Source organism: Sebastes fasciatus, chromosome 23 (assembly GCF_043250625.1).
Source record: "Sebastes fasciatus isolate fSebFas1 chromosome 23, fSebFas1.pri, whole genome shotgun sequence".
Lineage (NCBI taxonomy): Eukaryota > Metazoa > Chordata > Actinopteri > Perciformes > Sebastidae > Sebastes > Sebastes fasciatus.
The window spans coordinates 16,537,389-16,549,474 of NC_133817.1; the positions used below are offsets into that span (position 1 = coordinate 16,537,389).

The 12,086-nt window shown below is 40.7% G+C and overlaps 2 protein-coding genes across 11 annotated transcripts in view; both read left to right on the forward strand.

Annotated features, from left to right (window-relative positions):
- LOC141762041 (ninjurin-2-like) overlaps positions 1-6,156 on the forward strand; it is a 37,361-nt gene extending 31,205 nt beyond the window's left edge. Inside the window, exons 2-5 of one of the 10 annotated variants that reach the window (XM_074625863.1) lie at positions 1,264-1,400; positions 2,287-2,366; positions 4,754-4,839; positions 5,722-5,880. In XM_074625863.1, the coding sequence (XP_074481964.1) occupies positions 1,264-1,400; positions 2,287-2,366; positions 4,754-4,839; positions 5,722-5,736 (318 nt within the window). In that variant the 3' untranslated portion in view covers positions 5,737-5,880. The other 9 variants (XM_074625854.1, XM_074625859.1, XM_074625858.1 and 6 more) reach the window with 9 other exon arrangements.
- Positions 6,157-6,998: 842 nt separating this feature from the next.
- On the forward strand, positions 6,999-10,249 carry LOC141762040 (uncharacterized). Its single transcript, XM_074625851.1, has 6 exons — positions 6,999-7,200; positions 7,884-8,965; positions 9,084-9,189; positions 9,329-9,567; positions 9,684-9,842; positions 9,994-10,249. The coding sequence occupies exons 1-6, from the start codon at positions 7,129-7,131 to the stop codon at positions 10,127-10,129; spliced, it is 1,794 nt and encodes a 597-aa protein (XP_074481952.1). The 5' UTR covers positions 6,999-7,128; the 3' UTR covers positions 10,130-10,249.
- Positions 10,250-12,086: the final 1,837 nt, after the last annotated feature.

A 12,086-nucleotide genomic window follows, 5' to 3' on the forward strand; every position in this document is an offset into this window, starting at 1 on the left:
TCTATATACTTCAGACCTGTTTCATAGTGATAAACAGAAACACATTTCAATTTGAATCATGTTAATGCCACTTATTGACTTTTAAACATAGGGTCCTTTTATTCAAATTGCATTTGGACTCAACTTGATAGCATTTATAGCTTACATTTCAAGAAATTGATCTTAAAGGTCCCATATCGTGCTCATTTTCAGGTTCATACTTGTGTTTTGTGTTTCTACTAGAACATGTTTACATGCTGTAATGTTCAAAAAAACTTTATTTTCCTCATACTGTCTGCTTGAATATTCCTGTAATTACTCCTCTGTCTGAAACGCTCTGTTTTAGGACATTTTGACGTAATTGCAACAGAATTGCTTTGCTAGGAAACAGCTTGGGTCCATGTGTATTTCCTGTCAGCTGATGTCATTCACATACACTGTAACCAGTAATAAACTGAGACACATTTAGAATGTTTACATTTAAAGTTGTGTCAAGGGTCTAAATATTGTATATTCGTGACATCATGAATGGACAGACATCCTGACAGCTTGTTTCAAATGCAGAGTTTTCTGAATACGGGCTGTGTGTATTTCCCTGTGGATTGAGTGTTTCGATACTTTCAGAGTATTTATATAGAACTTAAGCCTGCTTTATAATAAAAAAACATGAAAATCTCGCTTTTTTATAATATGGGACCTTTAAAAGCTTTCAGAAAAATAAAAACAGTAGATTAGCATGGCCCTAATAAATCCAGATATTTAAACTTACCAGTCTAAAGCTAACTTTCATTAAGTGCTTCAACCTAAAAAAAAAAAAGAACTTATTGCTGTGTGTCACAATCATATCAGAGATTCTGTTGGCCCAAAGCTAACATGGGTGGGAGTAATGGACACAATATGCTTGTTTTATTGGCGCAAATGGTCCCCATTTGTAGATATGCACTCTTTAATGATACAGCACAATGTTATAATTTATAGCAATGTATTACACGGACCCCCTGAGAGATTGCCACGGACCCCACTTTGAGAAACACTGGTTTAAAGGAAGCATAGGGGAAGGTTCATTATGCTGCAGTGACATCAGGTGTCTGAAGTGGAGTGCAGTGGGTTTATCACATACAGAACAGCTCCTGGTAGGCTTCATGTGGATGGTACTTCATAGGGAGAGCAGGAAGACCAGGGTCGGTATACTATCAAAGCCAAGAACAGCAGTGGTTGCAATTATTTTGTTGAATCCGTTATCTCCAGATCATGAGTTAATTATCTTGATATTGTCTCTTTCAGGGAGGTCCACCCTCTAATCTGAACATGAACCTGTATGCCACCAAGAAGACAGCAGCTGAGGGCATGCTGGACATCGCTCTGTTCCTGGCGAACATCACACACATGAAGACCGTCATCGAACAGGGAGCTGGATACAGGTACAGTATGTGTGTGAGAGAGAGAGGGAAAGAGAGATCAAGAAGGAGGACAAACTGCAAGATTTTACTGCAAATTCAGTTAAAAGTAAAACAGGCTTTTTTTGTCAAGGAGAAAATATACTCTTAAATTTGATTGTAAAGTTCAGGGTTCAAGCTCCTGAATTATCACGTTCACTTATAAAACAATATTCGTTGATAAATATTAGGGCTGTCAATTGATTGAAATATTTAATCGCAATCAATTGTCCATGATTAATCGCGATTAATTGCAAATTAATCACATTTTTTATCTGTTCAAAATGTACCTCAAAGGGAGATTTGTCAAGTATTTAATACTCTTATCAACATGAGAGTGGGCAAATATGCTGCTTTATGCAAATGGTATGTATATATTTATTATTGGAAATCAAATAACAACACAAAACAATGACAGATATTGTCCAGAAACCCTCACAGGTACTGCATTTAGCATAAAAAAATATGCTCAAATCATAACATGGCAAACTGCAGCCCAACAGGCAACAACAGCTGTCAGTGTGTCAGTGTGCTGACTTGACTATGACTTGCCCCAAACTGCATGTGATTATCATAAAGTGGGCATGTCTGTAAAGGGGAGACTCGTGGGTACCCATAGAACCCATTTTCATTCACATATCTTGAGGTCAGAGGTCAAGGGACCCTTTTACCGCAATTTGGAGCATTATTTAACCTTCTTCGCAACAACCTAGTATGACATGATTCCTTCGTTTTTCTAGTTTCGTATGATACCAGTATCATCACTCTAGCTTTAAAACTGATGTTAAAGCGAATTTGCGTTAATATCGCATTAACTTTGACAGCCCTAATTAATATATTGCATAACTTTTCTCTCTCTCCTCCTCCTCAGGTACTACGCTGCTGTCCTGACACTCATCTCCTTCTCCCTGGCCCTCCAGATAGTGGCTGGAGTCCTGATCATCATCATCGGTGAGCCAATCACATCGCTGCATTAGTCCTCCTCCTTCAGACATCCATCCTTCGTGTTTTTAACCAATCATATTAACACACTAATACATTCGCTACTGAGTTGTTGTGAACATACACACAGGTTGAAGTCCAGTCACTTTCTTTTTAATAGCAACAAAAATGTATTCTTTATGCAACATGGAAGTAAAAACATATACGTTGGAATACTTCTGTGCCCCTTTTGTGTAGTTTGTTATTTTTGTTTTGTTGTTATTTTTTGGTGTGCGTGTGTGCGCTTGTTGCAGCTCGGCGAGACGTCACCGAGGAGGCCAACCAGAAGCGCCTGGACAGCCTTAACAACACCACAACCGTCATCATCTTCCTCATCTTCGTCTCCAACATCTTCATCTCCGTCTTCGGGATGGAGCGCACCGGCCTCTTTGCCAGGATGCATTTCTGATTTTCTGACGTAGGGAGTGATTCTAATATGTAGAAAAGTAGGGAAAGATTCTCTCACACATGTAGAACCAGACTCTGTACACACACACACACACACACACACACACACAGAAACATAAAGAGGAGTGTAACTTATTGTTCTACTTAAAGTACTAATCAACTACAGTATTTCTGTACATTCAGAATGAGTGGACCGGACCAGAGGACCAACTAGATGTGTCTGTGTGTTTCTGTCTGTTTGTCTGTCTGTGTGTGTGATGTATGTATGTATGTGTGTGTGTGTGCAGCTCGTTGTGAGCTGACCCTCCTCGCCTCTTGGCAGCGGTTGTTAAACTTCCTGAACAATCTGACCACGGCCATCATCTTCCTCACCCTCATCGTCAACATCATCAAAGCCGCCTTCGGCACACAACGCAGCTGCTTCCTGCGGTGGCTGCTTCAGCGTTTCATTCTATGACCCGTTCACACACTGTACGTACGTACATCCGTACACAAAAACCGAACATTACCGTTTTTTTGCAACTGACCCTTCGCTAAGTCCCGCCCCTCGAACGCAGACTGGCCAATCATAACGTAGCAAACTATCCAGCTCTGCAGATTTGGAGCTAGTCGTGGTTAACCGTGGTGTAATAGTGATACCGGAGAGGTTGGAAGGAGATATACGTTTTATAAAATGTTACGTTTCGACGTAAAAAACCTGTGCGGCTAACATTGGCAGAGTGCATTAGCACATCATTATCTATGCTATAACTGGTACAATTATTGATACTATTAACTCATGTAGCCTATTTATTAACCAGGTATACTAAACCATGAGCACGTTGTCTGCTTTACACCAAGTTTGAAATTCTAAAACCCACTTTTTGCAAATAACACACGATTATGTACATTAGACACATCATTCAAAACTAAAAGCCCGTGTGTGCTGTTTGCTAAACACTGCCGTTGAAACACCACACTCATCATTAATCACCTGCACCCAGAATGCACCTGTGAAATCACCTGTAACCAATTGGATCACTTAGAAATCCGAGCTTGAACACTATAAATAGGATTCAGGTTTGCGCTGAGGTGTGCACAAGAATGGAGGCCAATTTTGGAGAGAGAGTTAGAGGGCTGTAATTGCAATATTACTGTATTTTGTTTCAGTACAATGAGTTCTTCATCCAACCACTAGATGGCGCCAAAGTACAGACATTTTTTAAATCCTACAGAAGCAGCTTTAAATCTTTATCCATTCATGCACAGTTGCTGAACGAAATGCAGTTTATTACTGTAACGTGACACACCTTTACACTTATAAATATACACACATTCACACTGGGAGTTCGCTTCAGCATTCATTTTTATTCATTTTTACAGTAAAAGTATGAGAGTATTCTTGAGAAAGCCTCAGTCACTTTTTCTGCAACAATCCCAGTAATTTTCAACTCCTAACAATGTTTTTCACCTCAATTTGCAGGCACTACCTAGAGTGTGTTTCCGTCCAGTTGTCTTGCGATGGCTTTATGCATGCCACATCTAAAACTTGTGTTTGTAGTGACTGACTGGTGTCTCAGTCTCATCACGTACACCACTTGCTTGTCCCACCTGGAGCTCCACAGGTTCAAAACTTTCTGGCATAAGTGGAAGTGAGCAGTAAAACCAAACAAGCTTTAAAATGTCCCTTCAGAAAAATATACCTTACAGCACATTGTATTTGTTGAGTGAGGGTCAAAAGGTCACATAAACTAGACTAGAGGCTGGAGGGCGTGTGACTGAACTATCGCTATACTGTATGTTTGTTTGTATGAGGTAATTGTGAGTGTATGTTTGTGTGCGTATGCATGCATCAAATGTAGGAGTGTGTATGGGTGGAAGTGTGTTTGAAGTGTTTGAAATTGTGTGTTTGTGTGTCTGTTTGTGTGTGTGTGTGTGTGTGTGTGTGTGTTTGTGTGTGTGTGTTGTAGCCCGCAGGGACCTGAACGTGGTGTCCAATCAGAAACGCCTCGACTACCTGAACAACCTCGCCACAGGCGTCATCTTCGTCACCACGGTGGTTAACTTCTTCGTCAGCTTCTTCGGCTCAAAGAGGACTGGCTTCTTCCGCTGGCTGCTGGCTCGACTCCACTTCTGACACTCACACATCAAACACATTTCACACTGCAACCTGTGCATGCGTGCATTCACTCACTCACACACACACACACACACCATTTTCACGAGTATCTCATCTGCACACACATTTATAAACTTGTTGATTCAAAGTTGAAATATGCAATTCTGCAACAGCTTGTCTTATTTATCATTCACGCTTTTGTGATTTTGTGATTCACACTGTAATCTAACTAAAATATTTTCACTTTAACCAATATCTATGTAAATATGCATTATTTTCTTTGCTGCAATAACGTGCTTGTGCAAAAAATTGTGCATGTGTTCCATTTTGTGTATTTGAAACTGTTTTACAAGCCCTTGTTGGAAAAAAATGTTTTATATCATTTATTTTAAAAACTTGTTTGACATAAAAAATTACAAAAAACAAAGACAAAAAAAACAGGGTAATATAAATAAGAGATATCCTGCTAATATGTACACATTCTCCACCAGTAAGCTGAATAAAATGTAGTGATTTAACAGAAGGCGATGCTATGTTTATTGTGTTTTTGTTGCTGAAGATTGGTTGGTCGGTAGCTGTTAATGGTCAGCTGGAATGAACATAGTGATTGCATAATAATATCAGGTGGCAGTGTGTGTGTCCGTGCATGTGAAGATGTCAGTGTTTGAAGGAAGTGGTCCTTTAGTTTGTCCATTTAATTTAAAGGAATCAAAATGTAGTGTATCCAGGCCAGTGTGTCAGAACCAAGTGTAGTTTGAACCCTCTTTTTCTACTGTGTACGTGTGCATGTGTGCGTGTCTGTGTGTGTGTGTGTCACAGGCCGTCGGGACCTGAATAACTCCACCCTGCAGAGTCGTCTGGATTACCTGAACAACGTAACGACCACCATCGTCTTCATCACCACTGTCCTCAACTTCTTCATCAGCACCTTCGGCATGCAGCGCACTGGACACTTCCCATGGCTCATGATGCGCATTCACTGACACACACATAAACACACTTGTGCTGATTATTAAACACTCGCCATAGCTCATAACATACATACATACTATACATAGATTGGACTTTTTGTCTTCATTCTTGACCTTAACATTTGGTCTGTTTTTTTAGCATAACTGTTGTAAATGTGTTGCATGTTAAAGGGACTAAATGTAATAATCTGAAATTGCTTGTTAACAGTGGCACCTCTTATGGAAAAAATTTAATAAACATGTAAGGGTATATAGGGTTTTTCCTAATTTTTCAAAAAATCATGATTTTGATGAATAATAAAAGTGTGATTTTTCCAGTGATCCAAAAAATTCCAGAGTTGTAATGTTGTATACTTGGCCAAAGTATGTCCATATCAAATTTCAAGACTTTTAACCAATCAGAACAAATGTTGGTGCATTTTTTCCTTATCATACTAAATATATAGTCTTTGGGTAAAAATGGGTGGGGTTGTTACACCTATAAGAATGCATTATATTAAATTTGCTGATCATTTTTTCATCCCAAAGTGGTCCCAGGTCTTAACCTAAGAAACACAATATTTATTTATTAGAGTTATTTCTTTCAAAATGATACAATTTATACAACGACACATGGAACCTGAACCGACTATGTGACTCGAGTTGAGGACACACCTGCACATATACTGTAGATTCCCAGTCAAGAGTCTTATCCCATTTTGGATCATATTATGATGACGTTATAATAATATGGAACATAAGTAATCTAGTCATTTATACATGATTCATATACAGGGTGATGGTAAATGGCTGATAAAAGCGAGGAAAAATTGGAAATGTGGTGATAAAAATCTGCAATGTTGCTTGGGGGAAATAGAGTTAAATGATTAAATTTGTGCCAAGACCTAGTACCAAGTTGAGGTATATTTTGATCATCAACAATCCTTTTACATCATTTAAAAATAAATAAATAAAGAATTCATATAATGCCTAATTTGCATATGGAAATCTATGATGTCATCAGAATTCAGAATTCTACAGTGACATCACTCAAAACAGGTTCATGTGTAGAGCACAGAGAGAGTCCAGATCCGGTCTAATTTGCATATAGAATTCTATGATGTCATCAGAATGTTCCATGGTTCTGTTGTGATGTCAGAAAGGACAGTTTCACCTTAAAGGTCTGGAGAGATTCCAGATTCAGTCTTAGAGACGAAGCATTCAGTTTTTGTTCCACAATTTTTGCGACATTTTTGTGGCATTTTTCCTGATAGTCATGGCTCAACCCGACGTATGGAACAATTTATTACAACAGTGCAAAGGAGGGAACGGCTATGAAGCACTTGATGTAAGTATTTTCAAATTATACTACACAAATGTCGAGTCTATACAAATGTCGGTAGCATGTATTTGTTATTGATTACGAAATTATTTGTATGCCTTTAAGAAATCAATTGTAAAGCATCTGCAAACATTACATATATACATGGACCAGATATCTGTAACACTTTCTCAATGATTAATAATTGGTTTGTAAACCGTCTATGAACATTATTTGGATGACTACTATAAAGTTGCAACTGATGATTATAATACCTTGTTATATGGTTAATAACTACTTTGTAAAGCATCTATAAACATTATTAAGATACATAGTTAATGCTTTGTCAATGGTTAATAATTGGTTTCTGGTCCATTTATCTACATATGCTAATAGATGTTTTACAAACGATTTCTTAAAGCTTTACAAATTTATAGAATTTATAAATATTTATGTATTAATATTTGGTAATTATTAACAAAAACTTAATATAGAATATAAAATGTGTGTGCAACAATAGTTGTTTACCAATGTAATCAGAATGTAATTGTTAACAGAAATTATAGCATTGCTAATAATTAGTAAACATTATTAATTATCATTTAATTGTTTGTTAACAGTTAAAGAACTATTGACTAAGTTTAATTAACTATCAATTTATAAATTAGGGTTATTATAAAGTGTCACAAATGTGTATATTTTTTTCACAGCCACCAAAGAGCCGCAGAGGACCATCTTGCTACAGCAGTCAGTCCAAAATCATGGACATTGAGAGAGCTAAATTGGCTGCACTCTATCAAAGTGCAGAGAGGCTGCATGCTGCTAACAAATCCAGAACCAACGCTGTTCTGGAGAGATTGGGATTGTCCGCCAAGCATGACAGCAAATCCCTTTTAGAAGTGAACAACAAGGGTTGGACACCCAGGACCGCTCCTTCTCCAACTCTTAGTTCTTCTACTACTTCTCCTCGTCTTTCACCACCGCTTCTGCCTACTTCTTCTCCTACTCCTCTTTCTCCTCCTCCTTTTCCTCATTTTTCTCCTACTCCTCTTTCTCCTACTCCTCGTCTTACTCCTACTCCTACTCCTCTTCCTCCACTTAGAGCAGTAGCAACCAGTAGACCGTCTCGCATCCCAGCGCTTGTGAGACGTCCTCCTGCAGCAGCAGCACCTGTTAAAGCAGGTACGCTGTTATTGTTGAGTTTTGATGACATTCTGTGTGGGAACTGTGGGATGACTCCGGCACCTCCATCAACACCTGCCCCGCCCAGAAGACGAGGACCTCGCCATAGGACCATGGCGGTGAAAGCCAATGTTCTGGCTCCTCTATCAACACCTGTGCCGCACAGCAGAGGAGGACCTAGCCATAGGACCTTGGTGGTGACGACCAAGGTTCCGGCTTCTCCACTAAAACCTGCCCCGCCAAGCAGAGGAGGACCTAGCCATGGGACCTTGGCGGCGACAACCAAGGTTCCGGCTTTTCCACCAAAATCTGCCCCGCCAGGCAGAGGAGGACCTAGCCATGGAACCTCGCCAGTGACAACCGAGGTTCCGGCTTCTCCACCAAAAGCTGCCCCGTCACGCAGAAGAGGAACTAGCCATAGGACCTCGGGGGTGAAAACCAAGGATCCGGCTCCTTCACAAAAACCTGCCCCGCCCAGAAGAACAGGACCTCGCCAGTGGACAAACCTGCGCCCTCCAATGGCTGTTGAGGTTGAAAAGGACCTGAGGCCATTGCCCCAACCTAATGAGCGCCTGTCCCTCTGCATGGATGAGCTGGACTCAGATGACTGGTAAGACATCGACACTACAAAAGTGTAGAGATAGATTTGAACCAGCAGGGGCACAACAGTTTGTTGTTCCTAAAGCAGTGATTAATACAGTTCAATCATTTTTGTCATCGAAACATAGGCTGAAGAAAGTGGATGCATTGGAAACTGTTCGCGCTCTAGCACAGCACCATTCAGAACTACTGATGACCAGACTTCCTGAAGTCTGCGATGCCGTCACAAAAGAGGTATCGTAAACATTTCCCTCTTTGTTTCTGTGTCTTTGTATTGTTTTTGTGTTGCATACAATTATCATTTGTCCTACTTGGGCATGTACCTGTACTGTGTACGCAGAAGTATTGACTGATGTACTTATTTACTATCTAGCTAAAGAACCTGCGCAGTGCTGTGGCGAGTGGTGCAATGGACGCCATAAGAGAGCTCCACCTTCGCATGGGGAACGCTATGGACCCTATGTTAGACACGACAGGCAAGGCCCTGCTGCTGAGGTTTACTACGACGACCAGCGCCTTCTTTAACAAGAAGGCTAACCTCGCCTTGGACGCGCTGGTGGAGGAGGGCTGCAGCCCTGATAGAATACTGAATGCTCTACTCATTGGGCTGATGTAAGAGAATTTGATCCGAATTTAGTAGGAAGTGTAGCAGCAGCATTTAAAGTAAATGAAATGAACACATGGTTGCAGGATTTGTCTGACATTCTCGTGTCTTTGTCCTTCCTCAGCCACCGTAATGCTGCAGTGAGAGGCAGCGCAGCACAGCACCTCCACCGTCTGATGGACATCGTTGGAGAGGATGAGATCTTGATAGAAAGGGATACCTTCGCAAAGCAATTCCTTGGTGCTATCGCTAAGATGGCATTGGATGCTGCCTCAGATGTCAGGTGGGTTACCAAGTCTTGCACGGTATTATAGTTTGTAATTCCTGTGAAAATTACAAACGTTTGTTTGTTCAATCTTTGTCAGAATTGTATAACTTTCTGGGCATTGTGCTTATAAATTAAAGCGCTAATTGGGAAATGTATTTCTGCACAGACACCACGGACGGAAGATGCTCCAGGGACTCGCCAACAAGCCGGAGTTCTTGGAAATAATGGAAGAGGTCCTCGACAACAAAGACAGGATTCCCTTGCAGAAGGTCTTGGCAAAATTGAGCAGAAGAACAAAATGAAGAGCTGGTATGGTGGTGCAGAGGTGAACTCTGTCACCTCACAGGAAGAAGGTATCGGTGAGAACCTGGGGCCTGTTTCACAAAACCAAGATAACTGATTAAGCCGAGGTTTTCCAGTTATCCTGCCTCAGTTTAGCCTTGACTCGGCTTCACGAAAGCAGTGGCATATAAGTTACCATGGAGATTTATTCTGTGCAACCTAGTCGCCCCTCCTCAGCCTGGCTTTGCCTTTGTGAAACGCATTAAGCCAGGATGAGCTGACTAGACTAGGTCGACCCTCGCTTTCTCTCTTATCCTGGATTTATTTATTCTGCTTTAGTGAAACAGGCCCCTTGCCTTTCTGTGTGGAGTTTGCATGTTCTCCCTGTGCCAGCGTGGGTTTTTTTTTCTGGGTGCACCGGTTTTTCCCACTGTGCTTTTAATTGTCTTGATTGATGACATATATCGCACATTACTAATTTTATTTCAACAGCAAACAGTTCTGTGAGGCTTTGCTTTGCTGGTTAGCGGTGTTGCTTTGAATTAAACTACATGTCTAATGACACTAATGTTTCATGTTGTTGTTCTTTCACTTAAAACTATCTCAAAAAAGGAACACTTTTTTTGACGATCATTACTTTGGGTGAGACTTATTTGCCTTACACATACAAAAACAAAGTGTGACATACTATAACCTGTCCATCCATTGTACAATTTATTTTCTTCTTTGAACATGGAGTATTATTGCCATTTTCCCCATTGATAAACATTATCCACAGTCCTATGACAGTCATGACTCATTGTAACAAGGCAGCATACTGAAAAAGGCTAAAGTCCCTCTTTTATAATTACAACCTCTGATCAGCTTCTGTTTTGAGTCATGACGCTGACTGGAAGGAGGAATACTTGAGCAGGTATTGACCTTTTGAACAAGTTCACCTCCAGCCCTGATCCTTTGTCTCTCCAGTGAAGTCCACATATCATACTAACATCATTCAGACAAGTTTTTAAAGTCTCTGAATAAAAGTGTTTTTGCATAACTGCTACAGCAGTTGATTGAGCGAGGCACTGCATAAAAGGCACCTTGGTAAATGCAACAGAACATGATGATATGAATCTTTGGTCTACACTGACACATTGTGTCAATTATAGTTATGATAATGAGAGAATAAAATGTACCCTTAAGGAGAAACGTAATTAACAACAGAAACAAAACCAACAGGAGGAAGTCCATATAGGTTTGGGTTACCATGACAGGTCAGGACACTTGGAGGGTTGGTCTCAGTCCAGTTTTATACTTCCCTCTCAATGATGAGTTGTAGTGAAGAGGTTTGGTTAAATCCAGAGGTCACCACAACACAGGGAGGTCCATTTTACCGAAGCCAGGGTCTCTGTGCAGCTCCCAGTATGTGTTGTTGCTCACCAACGTGTCATTGTTAGACTTCCTGCCAACACAACGCAAATGAATGAAAGGTCCCATATTATAAAAAAGTGAGATTTTCAGCTGATTTTCAACAGATTTGCAGCTGACAGCAATTAACCTACCATCACACACACCTGCAGTATATGGACCCCAGTCTTCCTGCCAGTCATCGCCAGATCGTTCCGTCGCCTCAGTGGTACAAGACGTATTCAGGCTCTCTTACTTAGTAGATTAATTCTTGACTTTTTGTCTATGCTCGTTTTGGGATTTTTGGACTCACCTTGCTTTGTTCTCTGTTCAGGTCTGTTCCCCTGTCAGCTGTCTCTGCTTCCTGATACCAACTTGCCTGCTCACTCCTTCACGCCGCTCCTCCTCGACCTGGATCCATTTCCTTTAGTTACTTACCTGCCTGTTCACCCTCCGACGCCATTCCAACTCTCGGAGCTCAAGTGGATTCATCTGTTTCTCTGGAAGGATTCCTGGACACCCCATCCCCGTGCCCCCGTTCCTTGAACTAAGTATTGCCATTTTTACTGCCACGTTCGGACCTCCAGG